The sequence below is a fragment of the Desmodus rotundus genome, chromosome 9 (genome assembly GCF_022682495.2).
Source record: "Desmodus rotundus isolate HL8 chromosome 9, HLdesRot8A.1, whole genome shotgun sequence".
Taxonomy (NCBI): Eukaryota; Metazoa; Chordata; class Mammalia; order Chiroptera; family Phyllostomidae; genus Desmodus; species Desmodus rotundus.
In genome coordinates this window covers 75,831,469-75,850,570 of record NC_071395.1, presented here as the reverse complement: position 1 = coordinate 75,850,570, position 19,102 = coordinate 75,831,469, and the positions used below count along the sequence as shown (strand labels likewise).

Sequence of the window (19,102 nt, the reverse complement as noted above, 5' to 3'; positions counted from 1 at the left end):
GCCCGGGGGTACAGCAGACTCGATTCCCGTCCTATGGAGCTTACCCACCCTATGGAGGGAGGTGGGCTGTAGATGTAGGAAAGTCATCAACAACAGCAGCTTCTGAACTTTGCACAACCATGCCGTTTGGCTGCTCATTTTTTCAAGGGTGCTATTTGAGAACATCAGGGTCTGTGGGAAGGAGAAAAGGCTTTCTTTTCCTGGGGGCTCCAGGAAGGCCTCTAGAGGAGGTGATTTTTAGGCTGAGCCCTGAAGGATGGGAGGATTGGCTGTGTGGAGCACTGGGGGTGTGTTTGGATGCCAGAAATGACAAGTGCACTGGCAGCGAGGAAGAAGCTGTACTTTTGAGGAACAGGAAGGAGGCCTGTGTGGCTGGTGTCACGTGTGTGAGGGGAGGTGGCAGAGAGGCCGAGCATGCCGGGCCTGTGGGCCTTGGGTGGGGTTTAGATCTTCATCAGCTCAGTGATGTGGTTTTAGTCTGGCTGCCCTGTGGAGAATGGATCAGCAAAAATGGAAGGAGAGAGGCCAGATTGGAGGCCATTGCTCTAGTCTGGACAAAGAGTGGAGGGGACTTGGACCTGGGAGGTCAGCAGTGGAGATGAACAGAAGTGGATGGGTCCAAGTTATATTGAAGAAGCCCAGACAGCAGATGTGCTGATGGGTTGGGCATGGGAAGTGAGGGAAAGGGAGGAATCTAGGTGTCTAGTCATCGTAGATGGGGCTTGAGCAGTGGATGGGTTTCAGTTCCATTTTTCTGAGATGGAGAAGCCCGCAAATGTTTGGGGAGTAAGATCAGAGCTCTTATTTTAGACACACTGAGTTTGAGTAACTCATGAGGCTGTGAAGTAGAAAAATCAGACACGCATCTGGAGATGCTGATGTGGAGGTCCAAGGAGAGGCCAAGGTTGGGGATATTCTTGTGGGGGAATCAGCATAGCAATGGTATTAAGTCTGGGGGATGGATGGATAGCATGGAGGACAGTGGAGACAGAGCTGAGAGGAGGCCCTCCAGAGGAGGCGGAGCCTAGGAGGAGGGCTGAAGGAGACCCAGGAGAGCAGGGCTGTTAGGGAACTCAGAGGGGGGAACGCTGCAAGGAGGAGGGAGTGGTGCTGAGAGAGGAAGTGGAGGGCAGAAGTCCTTCTTGGATTTGGCGACTCGGAGGTCATTGGTGACTTTGACAAGAGTATTTCAGGGGAGCTGTGGGGCCAGATTGATCGGCTGATGGAGGCAGGAAGATTGGCGCTCAAGAATTCCACAGCACTGACACTGACCCGAGTGGCCAAGTGTAGGAAGACTGACACCCAGCCACTCCGGCTGGGGGCAGGGTCTCCCGTGTGCAAGGCGAGGCTGCCCTCCTGGTGGCCAGGACACCATGACTGCCCTGCCTCGCTAATGAGTGGGCTCCTTTCGCAATCCAGGCGCACTGTTTCCCAGGGCAGGACAGCGGGTTCCAGGTGAAGGTGGTTACCAGGGTGAGAGCCTGGCGGCGCCTCGTAGGTTCAGCCCAATCAGGATGCACCTTCCTTTTCCAGGAGACCTGTCCTGGCCTTTAGGCCTGGAAGAGCAGGGTTCGGATTTCACTCCCTGGTGACCCTTTCAGATTGGTTACTCCCAGGGCTCCCCTTTACCCTTCCCCTTTGGACAGCCATTTGGCCAAAGGAACTCCCAGTTTAGTGAGGGTGGGGCTGTGCCCTGGGGTCAGGGCATCCTACCTCACCTGCTCTGTGGGGCCTGGAAGTGTGTCTGGGACAGTAAGAAGACAGAGCTCTCTTCAGATAGAACTGCTTTGCAGTCACCTGTCTTGGCTCCATTTATCCACGTTGCAGGGGGTGGCGTGGAGCTCCAGCTGTGGGTCTGCACCTTCCTTGTGGCTCACCAGGCCCCCTTGTGGCTGATACAATCAATACCAGACGGTCGGCTGGCAGGGGCAGGAACTAGGGAACTGGTGACCAGTTGCCAGCTGCTGGCTAAGTCAGGTTGCCAGGAGCTGGGGCCCCACCCCAGTGTCTGCTGCTAACCTCACCACTCAGGTGCCCCTGGAGACCTTCTTTGTTCTCCTGTGGCTGGGTCGCACATCCCCAGTGTGACAGGCGCATCTGCTGTTCCAGTACTGCCCAGGGTCCGTGCGAGGCCTGGGAGGCGGCACCAGCCCTCCGAGCCACGCGCCAGCACTGCTTCTAACAAATCTACTGGATGCACAGGTCTCTGGGTGGAAAAGGAAGAGAATTGTGAGAAGGAGGCTGAGGTCTCTCACTTCATCTCCTTTCCCTTTGTGTGCCTCCTTTGCCTCTTTTGAAGAGGGGACCACTGGGCAGGCAAATTGCAAGCAGCAACAGGCCACTACTATTTAGAGCAGGAGGGTGTGCGCCGCTGGGCCCTGGGGGCCCATCAGCCTCCTGGAAGCCTGGACGTGTGTTAGTGAGTGTTGTGTGTGTGTGTGTGTGTGTGTGTGTGTGTGTGTGTGTGTGTGTGTGTGTGGTGAATGTGAATGTTTAGGGAGCTCTCTCCTGTACCACTGGTGTGTTTTGGTTGTTAGTGTGGTGGTGGGTGCTGGGGGACTCTGCATTGGTGTGAATGCATTTGCAGCCAAATGCTCCGCTCTGCCTGAACAGCTGGGCCTGGGATGGGCAGCCCGAGGGCCCTACCCCAAACCTTGTCAGGGCCTGCATTTGCCCCAGAGCCCCATTCATCAACCCCAGTTGGCAACAGGGGGCGGGGCAATCGTGCTATTTGACATATGGTTTATGGGGAAGTGAGCTGTTCAGCGTCAGCGTTCCCACGTGGTGATACATGTATAATTAGGCTGTTGGAGCATGGGGACCGACTGATAGAGTCACGGGGGACCAAAGCATTTATTTAGGTAACCATTAGCGGGAAGATGGGGACAGCAGAGAGCATGTGATGTGCAGGCGTTCCCTTCCTGCAGGTCAGCCCCAAACAAAACGCCCTGCAGCCTTCCTCCTGCTGTCTCCCTGGGGAAGAGAAGGTTGGGGTCTTTCAGGGGCCGCCAGAGCCGGGGTGGGCTGGCATCCCTCAGGGCCGCAGGGAGCACAGGCCCCCAAAGTGACTAGTTTCCTAGGACTTTCTTGCCCATTTGCTCAGCCAAGCCCTGCAGCACAAAACCTGCATTGATTGATTGATTGATTCCGTTCTCAGTCCAGTACACCTGACGAGAACCTGCTATGTGGCCAGCAAGGGACCGGCTCCAGCGAAGTCCCAGTCATCTGTTGTTCTGGATGCCGGAGGCGTTAACCGGAAGAGCCCAGATAACCGAAATTCTGGTTTAGATAATCTCTAAACCTTGCTTTTGTCACAGTGCTGGTGTGGGCATGGTGGGGGTGCGCGGCGCGGGGGAAGCTTTGTTTCCTTCTTCACCTCAGAGCAGAGGCTATGCCGCTGGAGGCAGGAGGGGGCAGGGGCTGGAGCAGCCAAGCGCTGGGCAGTCAGCAGCTGTGGCTGGTCATAGGGTACCCAGTGGTCTGTCTGGGGTGACAGCTCAGCCCCAGTGGAGAGGAAGGCGGAGCAGCCGCCTGCATACCCTGTAATGGGTGCGGAAACTGGGGCATGGAGGTAGGAGGGGCCTGTCGAGAAGGTGTTTTGGTATGTGGCATATAGCTTGGTGTATGGTGCCTCCTACTTTAGAAATAGTGTGAGGTTGCGTCCTTCCATTCACTGAGTTGTCCCCAAAAAGCCCTGGGGGGTGCTGGGGAGTGAGAACGGCGTGGGCCTTTATTTTGGACATCGGTGAACCAAGCTCTGGTCATAGCCGAGTGACTGGCAGCATGAGGACATCCTCTCGAGTGGTTGCTGGGCCTATTCTTGTTCCCTGAGATGATGCTAGACTTCGCCTGGGGCAGGGACACCCCCACAGGCAGGGGGAGATGGCGGGAGCATTGAGCAGGGGAGCAAGGGCGGCTGGGATGGGCACAGGTTCCACCGCTGCTCTGTGATAGTTTCTCTCGAGGGAGCATCTTCAGCCTCTCTTCTCTCACCCAGGCTCAAGTCAAAGCCAGGGTCAGGGGGAGGAGGCCGATTGGTACCAGGGTCCACAGTGTCTGCTCCTAACACTGACCTGGTGGAGGGCGTGGTGGAGAGATGGTGGTGGGGCTCAGAAGGCTTCTGCTGCCCCAGCTACAAGCCCAGAGTCCAGGCTGCTGGGCCTGGCTGCAGTTTCCCCTCTCAGGCAGCCAGCAGGAAGGTGGGCAGGGTGGAGGGGAGGAGAGAAGGGAGAGGGGAGGGTGTGTCCTGGGGCAGTTAACTTGGACTGTGCCCTGGTTTGTGCAGGAACCTTGTCTGGGGAACAAAGACCACCCAGGTGATTGAAGGAAGGTGCTACGCCTCTGACACTCAGCCAGACCCCCACCTGCCAGCGCCAGTGAGGAGAGAGGACAGTTTTGGAGCACATAACAGCATTTCAGGGACGAGGAGGCTCAGAGGGAAGCAGAGATTTCCTGGAGACTAACACTGCCGTTAGCTTCTGTGCTTCAGGACAGCCACACGCGGGGGGCCTGGGCCTCTTGCCTGGGCCATAAGCACAAGCACTGGTGAGACTAAAGCCAAACCGGCCCCTCTGCCCTCTCCTGCCTCCGAGCCTCTGTCTAGGCTGTTGCTCTCCTGAGCGCCTGAACCTCCAGTTCCCCCTGTTGCAGGCCTGTAGGCTTGTTTCAGTAACCTGATGAGATTTACAGAGCTATTTTATGGTTCCCCCACACTGTTTCAGACTTGAAGCCGAGCCCAACTTTGGTGAGGAGACTGGAAGTTTCAGGCCACAAAGGGGACCAGAACCAGAAGCTCTGCCAACTGGTACCCCAAAGCCTGGCTTGCAGAGCCTCCACGGTGTTGACACCGTGATTCCTTAACCAGTGCTGGGCTAGGGACAAGTGTCACGCCCTTGTTCTAAGGAAGGGACAACTTGGAAGCAGGAACCCCAGTTGTTCCATAGAGAGTGGGGCTGGATTGCAATCCCCACAGGGTCTCCTGGCCTCACCCAGGACCACCGATGGTGCCCATTGTCCAAAGTCACCTTCATCCTGTTTGTGCTTCAGGTTGCTCCAGCGCTCTACACTTTATAAAAAACACTTTCGTGAGCTCTTATGGTTCTCACAGCCAGCCTGGAAGAGAAAAATTATTTTCCCACTTCATAGATGAGAAAATTGAGTCTTAGGTAAATGCAGTCCTCCTCTGAGCCAGCTGGTGAGACACGAACTAGAGGCTTGTGATGTCAAGTTCAACGTTCTTTCTACTACCCCAGGAAATAATTACTGAGTACAGATAATTACAGAGTGTCTACTCCTGGTTTTCCTGGCTTGTAATACACTTTCTTCCTTCTCATTGAACATCTCTGAAGTCAGGTTGCATTTCCCTAGTAATTGCTTGCTGTAGTTTGTAATTGGTGTAGTGGTATCTCACATAGTGTGTACCTCACAGTGGATGTCCTTTAAGACTGGATGAAATTTGGTGCGTGAACAACTCGGGTGTGTGCGGACGTAGCTTCTGCCTGCCAGGGGTTTTCAGTCTAGAGGGCAGATCAGCCAGTCCTAGCCTTTGACCCAGCGCAGACTGTCTTGTGCACACAAACCAAGTCAAGTGCGTGGGAACTCGGGCTGAGGGCTTTCAGAAGGACACTGGGGGTGGGTGGGATTTGGGCCCTGAGCATCCTGCTTCATGTGTGTCAGCCAGCCCATCGGAAGGGCAGACCCAGCTCCCACTGGTGTGCTTGTTTGAAACGTTGATGCTGGAAGCGGACTGTTGGCGTCTCTGATGCTGTCTGTTGACCTAGTTCTTTCACTCTCAGCCTCGGCTTCCACAGCCGCAGAGTGGGGAGGGAGGATAGTGGCCACTGCCTCTCAAGTGGTCGTGAGGAGTAGATACAGGAGCACATGCAGCCAAGCACTGAGCTAAGGGCCCGGCCCGCGTAGGGAGAGCTCAATCGGCACCAGTTACTCCCACGTGACATTCCATAACTTCGACAGAGTCGGCAGACCTTTGCTACCAACCACTGTCCTGTGTTAGGTGCATCCACGTTTGTCATCTCATTTCACAGTCAGCAGCACCTGGGAAGGTGAGGAATTGTCATGGTAACTTTACAGATGCCGAGCACAGCCAGATGGGGGCTAGGGGCCGGGCTGGGATTGTGGCCTGTCTGACTCCCAGTCCCACGGTCTTTTCACTGGGGCTCAGCTGCTGCTGAAAAATTACCGGCGAGGAAGGAAACCCTGCTGATCCTGGGGACTCGCTTCAGGCAGCGGACTTTATAATTCAGTTATTGCCATTGGGCGATTTTAATATTGGGTTTTCTGGTGGAGGAGGAGGAGGAGGAGGAGAGGTCTCGTTCTGAGGCAAGGGGCTAATTTGTCAGAGGGGAACTCTGCTCAGACCTTAGCCTTGCTGCACCATCCCCGCCGCCAGTGGGAAGTGGGCAGTTCGCCTCTCCAGACAGCCGTTTGTCTCCCAGGGCCTCGCTCCTTCTTTTGTGCTTGGCTGTCTGCGGGCTCACGTCCCTGGCCTGCGGGCCTGCCTGCCCACGCCCGAGGGCGCCAGTCCCTGGTCCTGCTACCACTGCCGCCAGGGCCCGTGGGCCTCCCCACTGAGTGTCCTTCCTGCCCCCTGAGTTTTACACAGGCAAATGCCATCTTCTCTCCCCACCCTTTCCCCCTGTGCCCTCCATTCTCTCTAACTCATCCTCCTTTTCACCCAGACACTTGGCTCTGCTATTAAGGGGCTGTGTGACCTTAAGCGGGCCACTTCTCCGAGCCTCATTCCCCTCCTCCTCCCCGTCTGGATCCTCATCAGGGTCCGACAGGAAGTACCAGGAAAGCCTTCTGGGCCTGGACACGGACTTCACTTTCCCGCTCTGCTCCTTCCAGCAGGGCTTGACTGTCTTGCACCCTCTGTGTCCTGATCTGCAAAATGGGAGAGTAACCGTCTTCCGGAAAGTCTTCCTTTGCAGCACATGTGTCCCTCCATGTGTCCCTGCAGGCGCTGGCCTACTCCCATTATGGCTCCTCTTTTATTGGGTTGTAATTATTTAGGTCCCTGAACGTCTTAGTGTTAGATGCCAGTCAGTTCCTTCAGTCAGTTATTCATTCAGCAAGTATTTACTGAGTTCCTATGTGCCAGGAGCTGAGGTGACAGGTAAGTGGGGGAAATAGACAAACAAGAAATGACAATGTGAAGAGATTGTACATGATTTGATAGGGCATGTATGGGAATGTAACCTGGGGAGAGAGGTGGAGGCCAGGAAGGCTTCCCAGAGGAGGTGATTTCCAAGCTAAGGCCTACAGGAGTCAACCAAATAAAGGGGAATGGGTAGCAGGAGAGGGCATGAGACTGGTGTTTATTGGGTCCCCAGCTCCAAGCCAGTGCCTGGCCCAGAGCAGGTCAGTAAGTTAGTTTCCCATCTCTTCCCCTCCTCACTGCCTCTGAATGCATTCCTGCACGGAGGCAGGGGCTTGGACCGCAAGGCTTCCTGGGCCCTGGGGCACTGTGGCCAAGCTGGCTGCAGAAGTACTCTGGAAGTGGCGTTCTGGGGGAGCCGGCTGAGGGAGTGGGTGTGGCAGGGTGTGGAGGGGGCTCTGCCAAATGACTCACTGGCTCTGAGCAGGCAGGCAGGTGAGCCAGAGCAGGTGTGGGAGGAGTCAGGGAGGGTGCTGAGGATGCACGAGCCTTATCTTGAGAGAAGGGCTCATTCAGGACATGCCCTCCCCTGGACCGCGTACCCCTTGACTGCATCCCTTCTCCCAATGTGGTCTTTCCTCTCGGAATGTGAAGAGTTGGCAGGGATGTTGCTGGGCTTCTCTGCAGCCATCCTTCTAGCTCACAGCCGCTCCAAGTGTGTGAGACGGCCCAGTTCACATCCTAGAACTCTGTCCCTTCCTTCCTCAACTCCTCTGACCTCCAGTGTCACTTCAAGCCCCCAAGGATGGGCCCATGCCAAGGCCTTCTCTGACTTAATTGAGGTGTGCCCTCCCCGGTGGATGGGGACATTTCCTGACCTCTCTGTTTTCCTGAGATGCTGTTGGGGTTCCTGGAACTTGAGCAGGAGCAGGACGGCGCTGTGTGGAGAGGGAGGGTGGGCTGTGTGCTGTGGCAGGCCGGGCCAGAGGAGGGACAGCAGAGACAAGGTGGGCTTCCCGGGCGGTGTGGCACTTTCTACACTGTCGGGGGCCAAGGTGGGAAAAGCGAGCATGGAGCTGGAGCTGGGAGGGAGCAGTGACAGTCATCACAGTTGCCATTTATGAAGGGTATTTGTGTCTCGCCCTCCACTGGGCACACCACATAACCACGCCCTGTCCTACAGCTACCTTGCAAAGTGGGTCAGGTCTCCCATTTTTCAGGGGTGAAAACTAAGGCTCAGAGGCTGTGTCACCAGCCTGCACAGCTGGTTACCGTGGGTTACAGCTGGGAAGCAGCAGAGCCATCAGTTAAAACCACGTTTGCTGCATGTGAAGCCGGGGCTGTTTTCTGCCATACCACATGGCCTTTTTTTTTTTTTTTTTTTTTGAGAAATTTAAAAATTCCTATGTTTTTCCTTCTGAGTCTGGCATATTGCTCTCATCCCAAAGCTGGAACAGGGCTGAGAGCGTGTGGTGTATTCATTCGTGGTGGAAAGAGCCCCTGAGACCCAGGTGAGCCCTGGGCTGAGCTCAGGGCCTGGCCCCTCAGTCTCCACACTCCACTCCACGTGTCTCCAGTGACCTCTGGGCCCTGAGCCGGAGGTGCTGTGTGAGCCTCCCCAAGCCATTCACTTTGTTGATTTTTAATTTTTCTTGTAGGATGGCCACAGGGCATGAGGAATGCTCTCTTTTATAAAGCACATTAAACAAAATTAAACCAAAGTAATACATGCAATGATTAAAAAACAAAACCCGGCTGTTTGTGAAAGAAACAGCTCGCTGTAGCTCTGTGCCCGGCCCCCCGCCCCAAGCTTCACCTGAAAAGGAGCCAGTTCGTACTCTTGGCTGTTTCTCCGAACCTTTGAGTAGGGTTAGGTCTGTGAGGTTCCCCTGAATGCCTTTAAACATGCAGGCCCCGGCTTTCCTTCTTTTAGTAATTTGTTTTTACTTTCCTTACACGTAGCGCGCCCCCGTTCACAGATGGGAAACTGAGGCCCCAAGCTGGGGGGCCTGCAGTGAGTCCCACAGCACGCGGGCACTGGGTCTTCTCCAGGCCTCGTGCTGTCGCTGCTGTCCTGTGGCCCAGGCCTGCCTCCATCCACATCACAGGCCAGTAGTGTCGGGAACTCATTCAAGATAAGGACGAAGGGCAGGAATAACTTCTGCACCCTCGTTGTCCTCTGCTCCCAAAGGAGTCTCCTCTTACCACCTGCTGGCACAGTGCCTCTTCCCCTGGAGGGACGTTTTGCCTTGTAACATACAACGTGTAGTGACTGCACCAGCCCTGGGCTCCCCAGAAAAACAACGCTGGCCAAGGAGGGGTCAAAGGTCAGGGCTTGTCAATGTGGCATAACCGCTCCGGGCGGACACCCAAATCCTACAGTTCCTTGTTTGATCTTGAGGAAGTTGTTCAACGTCAGCAGCAGCAGCCGCCACACCTACAGTGGTGCTCAGGCAGGCGGCGGGCCCCCAGCTTCAGGGGACAGACGCTGGTGGAAGATGATGGATTTCTTAAAGAACCTTTTGGTGAGTGTCTCGGGCTGTGGAGGAGTGCCTGTCTGGAGGTGAGGGGTGCATGGGGGTGGAGTCAGAGCCCCTCCTGTGTCCCTGGCAGGGAGGCCCTGGCGGCTGTTGGCCTGCCATGGGACATGGAAGCTGCCTGTCACTCAGGGAAGGAGGAACAGACATTAGGTGCAGGGAGCCTGTGTGTGGAGGGGCTGAGGGAGGCTGCGGCACAGAGTCGGGACCAGGGCCTTTCCTCCATGGCCCGGAGAGCCAAGGTGGGGTCCTGGCACAGGACTGGGCCAGGGTCACCTCTGTGCTCCTCTGACAAGGCTTCCTGGTGCTGTGCCAGGGCCTGAGGGGACCTGATGCCAGGTGCAGGCTGTGCTGCAGGTGGGGGTGCCAGGGCCAGAGCGGGAGGGACTCCATAGCTGGGCTTCCTGCCCTCTGGCTGCAAACACTTGGAGCTGGTCAGGCCACCCTGTGGCACCGGCCCCTCTCCCCTTTGTGCCTGGGATGCCTGGTGCCCAGGATGGCCCTGGAAGGAGACCCTGGTCCTGTCTCACAGCCTCAGAGCTGTGTGGTTAGTGTGACAGTTGGAGGTGGTGTGCGTGGCGTTCCTGGCTGGCCTGGAGCGTCAGTGTACGTTTTTGCCAAGCAAGATTGTGCCAGGAGGCTCTGTGGTCCCTTGTTTCAGCTCCCCCAGGCCCTTTGTGCCCCTCCCGGTGAGCATGGGAGCCCAGGCTGGCTGGGCTCGTCCCCATTCATGGACCTGCCTGCCGCAGCCGGCAGTGGGTTCTGTCCTTCCCTTTCTTCCCCACTATGGCTGTGTTGTCCTCCTTTCTCTGGGGGAGCTGAGAATGACAGGTGAGGGGTGAGTGGGGGCATGATTCGGCACTTGTTCGGGGGTTGGACCAAGGAGTCCCCCAATCTCAGGCTGTGTCACCACTGGCTCAAGGCCAGGGGAGATCCTGGTGTCCCTGTCACCAAACAGAAATGGCCTGAGCCCTCTGGACGTTGGCAGGGGTGTGGAGTGGCACACTGGAGGGTTTTGAGCTGGGGACCGATGTCACTTGATTTATCTTTTGTAAAGACCACATGGCTGTTGTATGGGTAGTTGATTAGGGAGGTATTAGTATGGAGGCCGGGAGCCCAGAGCTGGGGCTGCCACATGGTCCCCATGAGGGACAGTGGGAGATGGTGGGGGCAGGGGAGCTGCTGAGAAGGGCTCAGACTTAGGAAGTATGTAGACTTGCAGGTGGGTTGGACGTGGGGAAAGAGGGGTAAAGACCCCTGGGGTTTTGTCTTGAGTGTCAGGGTGGGTGGAGGATGGGGAGACGGGCTGGGGTGGAGGAAGGTGTTTAAGAGAAAAAGTTAGGGAGCGTTCTCTTGGGCTTTGTTAAGTCTGAGATGCCTATCAGAGACGCGTGTGAGATGTGGAGCTGGCGCACTCAGATTGGACTTGAATCTGGCTTCTGCCTTTACTGTGTTCACAGCCAGCAAGTTGCTCTCTACTCCCCCTCCCTGGGCTCTTGGGGGGCTTAAGTATGGGGAGGCATCCGTGAAGTACCTGATTCAGTGCCCAGAGCCTGGCACACCATGGTACCCAACAGAGGATACCTTGGAGCTTCCTAAAACTTTGCCTCTGTCATTCCATTTTTTAGCTCAGGGACATTCAGTGGCTCCCTATTGAAAAGAGTTGAGCTTGGGGCTTGTGTCTTTCAGGCTGATTTGGCTTGTAGATGTATTTCATTGGGTCCATATAGAGATGTTTAGAAACTTGCATCGGTTATCAATGTATAAGAATTGGGAGAGTTCACACTCAAATTTGGATTTCTGGCTTATCTGGAGAAGGTGAAAACCGTTTCTGCCTGCAGCCTGGCCTCAGAGAAGCAGCGGCTCCCCTTTGGAAGGGGCGCGTGCTCTTCCCTTCACCGTTGTTTTGCTGCCCCACTCTTTTCTGTTGTGGTGGCGGTGGTGAAGTGCACAGAACATAAAATTAATCATTTTAAAGTGAACAATTCAGTGGCATCTAGTGCACTGACAATCTGCACAACCATCACCTCTATCTAGTTCAGAAATATTTTTATTCCCTTTCAGTAAAGCCCCGTTAATCAACTGGTCTTCATTCTCCCCTCCTCCCAGCTGCTGGCAACCAGTAATCTGCCTTCTCTCTCCGTGGATTTACCTTTTCAGGGTATTTTATAGAAATGGAATCATCTATACAGGGTGGGGGAAAGTACTGTATTTTCCTGGGCATAATGCACACTTTTTTTTGCCCCAATTTTTGAGGGAAAAATAAGAATGCTCATTATACTTGGGTAGTACTAATTCTATATCTGTATAAATGTTTTTAATTCTTTTGTTTATGCTTATGCATTAAAAATGTAACTTTAGAAAGCAATATCTGTATGCAAAATAACACCCTGGAATATGATAATTGGTTTTGTTTCGAAGTATAAATAAATAAAAAATTGAATTACAAAATTTAAATGAAAGATTTTTTCCTGAAAGTTTGGGCCAAAAATGTGGGTGCTCATTATACACGGCAAAATATGGTAGGTTTGCAGTTGTGAGTATGCGAAGCACAGAGTTGATTCCCGTATCATTATGTATTAACTATTGTATTATTTTCCATGCGAATAACTGTAAACCTACTTTTGCCCCACCCTGTTTATAACCTTTTTGTATCTTTCACTTCAGCATGATTTTTTTTTAAAAGATTTTATTTATTTATTTTTAGAGAGGGGAAGGGAGGGAGAAAGAGAGGGAGAGAATGTCAGTGTGTGGTTGCCTCTCCAGTGTCCCCTACTGGGGACCTGGCCCACAATCCAGGCATGTGCCCTGACTGGGAATCAGACTGGAGACCCTTTGATTTGCAGGCCGGTGCTCAATCCACTGAGCCACACCAGCCAGGGCCAGCGTGGTGTTTCTGAGACCCGTTCACATGTGGCGAGTATCAGGGCTCCATCCTTCTTTATGATTGAATGATACTCCATTTCGTGGCTACGCCGCAGTTTACCCACCTGTTGATGGACTTTCGCTATGTGTCCACCTTTTGGCTGTTGTGCATAGTGCTGCCTCTCAGTGCACAAGTGGACAACATTTCTGTGCAGGTGTTTGTTGGAGTACCAATTTTTGGTTCTTTTGCGTACTTACCTAGAAGTGGAATTGCTGGGTGATGTGGCAACTCTGTGTTAAACTTACTGAGGAACCAAGTTGTTTTCCACGGCAGCTGCCCCATTTTACACTCCCACCAGCAACGCATGGGGATCCCAGTTTTTCCACATTCACAGCAACACCTGTTACAGCACAAATGTTTTAATTTTTGATGAAGTCCAATTTAGTTATTATTGTTGTTTGTTTCCTATGCCGTCATATCTAGGAATCCATTGCCACATCTAAGGTCATGAAGATTTACCCCTATGCTGTCCTCTAAGAGTTTTATACTTTTAGCTCTTAGTGTTAGGTTGTTACTTCATTTTAAGGTACTTTTTGCATATGGTGGGAAGTGTAGGGGTCCAGCTTCATTCTTCTGCACACGGATATCCAGTTTTTCCAGCACCCTTTGTTGTTAGGAGATTTTTGATAATTGTATTAATCTTTTTGCTTGTTATTCCTTCGTTCTTTTATGTTACTTGCCTGGTACCTGTAGTAATTTGCATTTTAGAATCCTGCCTTAGAGATTTAAACATAAGTCTGCCTAATTGTTAAGATGTCTCACAAAAACCCAGCCATCCTTCCATTCTTCCTCATGCTGCTCCGTCTCTGCTCTGGCCTGATTGGTCCCTTCCACACACCACCTGCACACTAAACACAATTAATTCTGTAGGTTAGTGGTCCTCAAAGTGTGGTCCCTGGACCAGGAGTATCGGCACCACCAGAACCTGTGTTTTAACAAGCCCTGTAGGTGATCCTGTTGCATCACCGTTGCCACAGGTATCAGGGCCTTGCAGGCTCCTGGCCCAACTTGATGTCCCTGGAGCAGTGCCTCCGAAGGACTCTGGCTGCAGAGGAGCTATGCTCGGTGGGAGCTGGTGGGAGGGAAGGCTGAGGGAGGGGAAGAGGAGCATGAAGGTGGGATGGGGGAGGGGGGAGAGGCTTGGTTGGAACAGGCCTGTGTCTGAATACAGCTCATCACTGGAGTACCTGTTGGGGATAGGGGTGGCTGTTCAGGCCGAGGGGGACAGTCTGTTCCCAGAGAACAGACAGTGCATGCTAGCAGGGACATAGGCCTGCTCAACCCTGACTCCCAGGCCTAGGACTCAGCCTCTACTCCCTGCTACATCTCTGTCTTGCTGGGCAGAGTATTCATTCATTCATTAAGCAAATGTTTCTTGAGTATCTACTATTTACCATGTGGTTCTAGGCCCAGGGATACAGCAATGAGCAAAATAAGGAAGCCCTGTCTTTGGGACCTTGTGTTCTGATGAACAGCTCCAATCTCTTCTGAGGGCCTGGGCAGCCGGGCCGGTGGCCAGCTGCCCTCATCCTGCTGTCCTGAGGACGCGGTTACGAGTCAGCGCTGGAGCCCGGGGAGCATGGTGTGTGCCGGGTGAGGCAGCCGTGAGACATAACGGATGTGGCTCCCAACGGGGAATGTGTTGTGTCTCGCTTCCTCAACTTTCCAAAACTCTACACAGAACTCTCCGGAAATCCTTTTCTTTCACGATGTCTTCTTTCTCCGTGGGGACGAGAAACTTGCTCTGACCCCCGTTTGCCTCCTCCCCACAGTGCTGTGCAGCCCATACCTCCACCCTATTTTCCTGGGGCTGTGTGGGGTGGGAAACACCTTGTCCTCCACCCTGGTCTGTGTTAGTGTTTCTTGTTGCTGCTGACATGCCTTTGCCCCTCCCTTGTGTGTGTCCTGGAGTCAGGTGGACAGGGCCAGAAGGCCCTCACTGCTGTGTGTGAACGTGTTCTGTGTTGGGTGCCATGCCAGGCTCTGCAGACCGGCTCACATTATCGCGTCGGCACCGTTATCCCTGCTCCAAGGCGCAGTCACTCAGACAACGCTGTGAGCAGTGGGTGTGTGGCACCCCTGGGCAGGAGGTGTCACACATAAACATACCCCCACCTCCAGTAGGGGAGGGGAGGAGCCCAGAGCTAGGGCAGGTTCCCCAGAAGGAACCCAGTGGACAGTGGGTGGGTAGCAGTTGGGTGTCACTTCAATTAAAGTGAGAGAGGAGGAGAGGGGAGTGAGGAGTGAACTGGTGGGGGCCTCCTGGGCTGGGAGCAGCAGGAGGAAAGAACAGGTGGCAGCCCGTCTGCAGGGCATGTCTGTGGGGAGAGCTGCTGTGGACCAGAGGGAGGCAGGCCAGGCAGCGCCTGCCATGGGAAGGGCACAGGGTGGTGAGCGGGGTGGCGGTGGTCCTCCTCTACTGTAACATGGCATTGCTGCCACTTCTTCCCTGTCTGGGCAGGGGGCCAGTGCCAGCCAGAGCAAGTAGGGGCATCGGGAGGATTTCTTAAGACTGGCCTTGCAGTTCCTGTTCACTTCTGCTCCCTCAGGCCTCCTTCAGCATTCTCCCCCTGCCAAGGACTTGCTTTGCCCTTCCCAGGGAAGACCAGGCGGTTTCTATATTGGGGGGTGGGGAGGGTAGGGGTTGAATCTGAACCGAACCCTAGGGCCCAGCCTGCAATTTCCCTGGCTGAGTGCTGTAGCGCTGTGTTAATATTTCACAGCCTATTTGACTGGCTGTTGGAGCAACGCCCATGGGGCGATGCTGGCCGTGGTTCTGATTTGCGTGGCAACAGCTGCGGCTAATAATAAATTAGATAGCTGCGTGGAGGCCGCTACTGATGAGGAGGCCGGATTACATTTCTTTGTAACAATCCAGTACCTGGCTTCTTGATGGAGGGGGATCCCCTTCCTAAAGATGCCCCAGGCAGGGCTTCACTGTGTCCTAAAGGGCCTGTGGGACAAACACCATTGAGTTCAGTGGGCATTTATGGAGTGCCTGCTGTGTGCCCTTTACTGTGGCAGCAATTTCAGGGGGTGTGGACCAGGGTGGGTCTGAGCAGCCGGGCCGCTGTTCCAGGCTGGCCTGAGTCACCCTGCTGCTAGGTGGAGGGGACTTGCTCTTTGCCAAGGCTAGAACTGTCCCCTTGGAATGTTCAGCCAGTTACCGAGGAGTGGAGCCAGCCCCACTGAGGCCCGGCTGCCACCAGCCGGTCCCTGGTCCTGGGCACTGTCCCTGCAGGAATTGGCCATGCAGGGCATCACTCAGGGCTGAGGCCGGATCACAGCTCTTTCCCTTGCATCTCACCCCCTGTGCCAGCCCCGAGGCCCTGGAGCATCTTTGTTCAGGACATGTGATAGGTTGCCCCCCCATGTGCACCCTGATGGGGCAGGGGGGTGAGGTGTGGGTCAAACCTGAAACCTTTTTGGTGTATGGGATGATGCTCTGACCAACCGAGCAACCCAGCCAGGGCTGAGTTATAAGAATTTGTTATATATTCTAGATACAAGCCCCTTATCAGATATATGATTTGCAAATATTTTCTCCTATTCTGTGGGTTGTCTTTTCACTTTCTTAATAGTGGTTATTGAAGTACAAATGTTTTTAATTTTGGCCAAGTCTAATTTATTTATTTTTCTTTTATTGCTTGTGTTTTGGGTATCATATCTAAGAGTCCATGGCCAAATGCAAGGTCACAAAGATTTACTCCTATGTTTTCTTCTGAGAATTTTTAAATTTTACCTCTTAACATGTTCACTTAATTTTTTTATGTGACGTATGTGAGTATCCAGTTTTTGCAGCATAATTTATTGAAAAGACCCTTTTGCACAGTCTTGTCACCCTTGTTGAAAATTGATTGCCTTAAATACATGGATTTATTTCTGGACTCTAACTACTATTCCATTGATCCGTATGTCTATTCTCGTATCAGTATCACACTGTCTTGATTAATTTTGCTTTGTAGTCAGCTTTGAAATTGGGAAGTGTGAGCGCTCCATGTTTGTTCTTCTTTTTCAAACATGGTTGGGTATTCGGGGCCCCACGAGTCTCCATGTCAATTTCAGGACCAGCTTTTCACTTTCTAGAAAGGACCTAGCGGGGTCGCGCTAGAGACCGCACTGGCTCTGTAGGTGTGCTGGACAGTGCACCGCCTTAACCGTACTGGCTCTGATCGTGGCCATGGCAGGCATTTCCATTTATTTAGAACCTGTTTAATTTCTCTCATCCACGTTCTGTACTTCTCAGAGTATGAGTTTCACACTTCTTTTGTTAAATTTACACCCGTGTGTTCCATGCTCTTTGATGCTGTTGTAGTTGTAATTGGGTTGTTCATTAACAGTGTATAAGAATGCAGTTGATTGTTGCACCACGCAGCCTTGCTGAACTCATTGACGTTGGTCCTAAACGGTTTTTTTAGCAAATTCCTTAGGATTTTTCTATATACAAAATCATGTCATCTGTAAATAAAAATAGTTTTGTAGCCCAAAGCGGGTCTGACTGCCTGCTGCTATGAAAGCCAATACTTGGGAGGCAGGTGCTGATGGAAAGTGGTTTATTTTCAGGTGCTGACCACCTGGAAGATGGGGGACTCACATCTCAAAGCCCATCTTCTGGGAAGGTGGGGGACTCACGTCTCAAACCCATCTCCGCCTCTTAGTGCAGGCAGAGGTTTTTATAAGGAGGGAGGGGGTTGAAAAGTTCTCTACGTGCAGACCAGCCCAGTCCTTTCCAGTAAGGCAAGTGGTGGTCTCGTGTGCATCACCCCGGCTTCAGCTCATTGTGGATTCACGTCATTGCGGCTCCACGTCATCCTGACTCCACTGGTGAAGGTCAGCAAAGCTCCCAGAGCTGGGATACCTGAAGGTTGGAATCTGTATCTTTTAAAGTTAGTTCCTAGGATTCCTATACAAACATGCTGATTATCTACAAGGTACATATTAGTCAGAGTCTGCACTTACAGAATCAATTGTCAAAAGAAAGGTGGGTGGGTCACAATTCCCTGTTATAATTTTCCACTATTACAGTTTCACCTTTTCCTTTCCAAATTGGGATGCCTTTCATATAGTTTTCTTGCCTAACTGCTCCGGTTAGAACCTCAAGTGCAATGTTAAATAAAAGTGGGGTAAGTGGATATCCTTGTCTCATTCCTTACTTTACGGACATAGTGTTCAGTCTTTCATTATTAAGTATGATGTTAGCTGTGGGGTTTTTTGTCGGTGTACTTTATCATGTTGTGGAACTTCCCTTCTGTTCCTAGTTTGTTGAGTGTTTTTTTTTTTTTTTAATCAAGGAAGAGTTTTGGATTTTGTCAAAATGCTTTCTCTCTGTCTGTTGAAATGATAATGTGATTTTAATTTTTATTCTATTCTGTGGTATATTACATTCATTGACTTTTGTTTGTTAAACCAACCTTGCATTACTGGGATAAATCCCAGCTGGTTATGACGTATAATTGTTTTTTTATATGTTGCTGGATTCCATTTGCTAGTATTTTGTTGAGATTTTTTGCATCTACATTCATAAGCTGTATTGGTCTGTAGTTTTCTCTTGTAATGGTTTTGGTGTCAGGGTAAACTGGCATCATAGAGTAAGTTGGGAGGTGTTTTCTCTTCTACTTTGGGGAATGTTTGTGAGGAATTAGTATTAACTCTTCTTTAAATAGTAGAGTTCACAGCTGAAACCATCAGGACTGGGCTTTTCTTTGTGGGTCATTTTTTTGATTACTAACTCAATCTCTTTTTAAAAAAATTGTACATCTTTTTAGATTTTCTATTTCTTCCTGAGTCAGTTTTGGTAGTTTTTTATATTGCTAAGAATTGTCCAATTCATTTACCTAATTTATTGACACATAGTCATTCATGGTATTCGTATTTTATTCTAACCAATTTCCTGCAGATTGACATGTAAATTGTTTCAATTTAAAACAAAATTTTTTTTTGTTATTCAATTACAGTTGTGTGCCTTTTCTCCCCATCCCTCCACCCCCCCCAATTTGTTTCAATTTTTTTACTGTTACAGACAATGCCGCAAAGAACATGTTGTTGTACGTGTCTTTGCATACATGTGTAACTGTGTTTATAGTATAGATTCCCAGAAGTGGAATTTCTGGGGCAGAGGTCTGTGTATTTAAAATGTTGATGTTTTTGCCCCCTATCCTCTTTCTACTCATCTTTCTATGCTTACTGGTTTATGTAGGTTCTTTATGCCTAGTAAGCTTAGTCTCTTGGAGACTGGGGTTGGTAGGAACGGCCAGAGCCTGCGGGAAGGACACATTTGGGAGCTGGGTGTTCTGTGGCTGCTTCTGGTCAAGGACGCTTCATGTGGGTGCCCCTCGCTTGTCAGTCCTGTACGTTCACATGTGGGGGTTCCGACCCTGGGACCTGACCAGCTGGTGGGTCAGAGATGCTGTCTCTGACAGGTCAGCATCAGCCCAGGAGGGGTCACATGGAGCTGGCAGGAGGGCAGTGTCTCGCTCCAAGGGTCCCTACCACAGAGGTTCTCTTCTGAGGATTCTGAGGGCA

The 19,102-nt window shown here is 52.1% G+C and overlaps 1 protein-coding gene across 14 annotated transcripts in view; it reads left to right on the top strand.

Moving 5' to 3' along the window:
* RAP1GAP2 (RAP1 GTPase activating protein 2) overlaps nucleotides 1–19,102 on the top strand; it is a 209,488-nt gene that overhangs the window by 126,421 nt on the left and 63,965 nt on the right. For 2 of the 14 annotated variants that reach the window (XM_045198996.3, XM_045198992.3), the window contains exon 1: nucleotides 8,544–9,642. The exons of the other annotated variants lie outside the window; for them this stretch is intronic. In XM_045198996.3, the coding sequence (XP_045054931.2) occupies nucleotides 9,616–9,642 (27 nt within the window). In that variant the 5' untranslated portion in view covers nucleotides 8,544–9,615. Of the gene's footprint in view, nucleotides 1–8,543; nucleotides 9,643–19,102 lie in introns of those variants that run through there. 14 annotated transcript variants of the gene reach the window in all.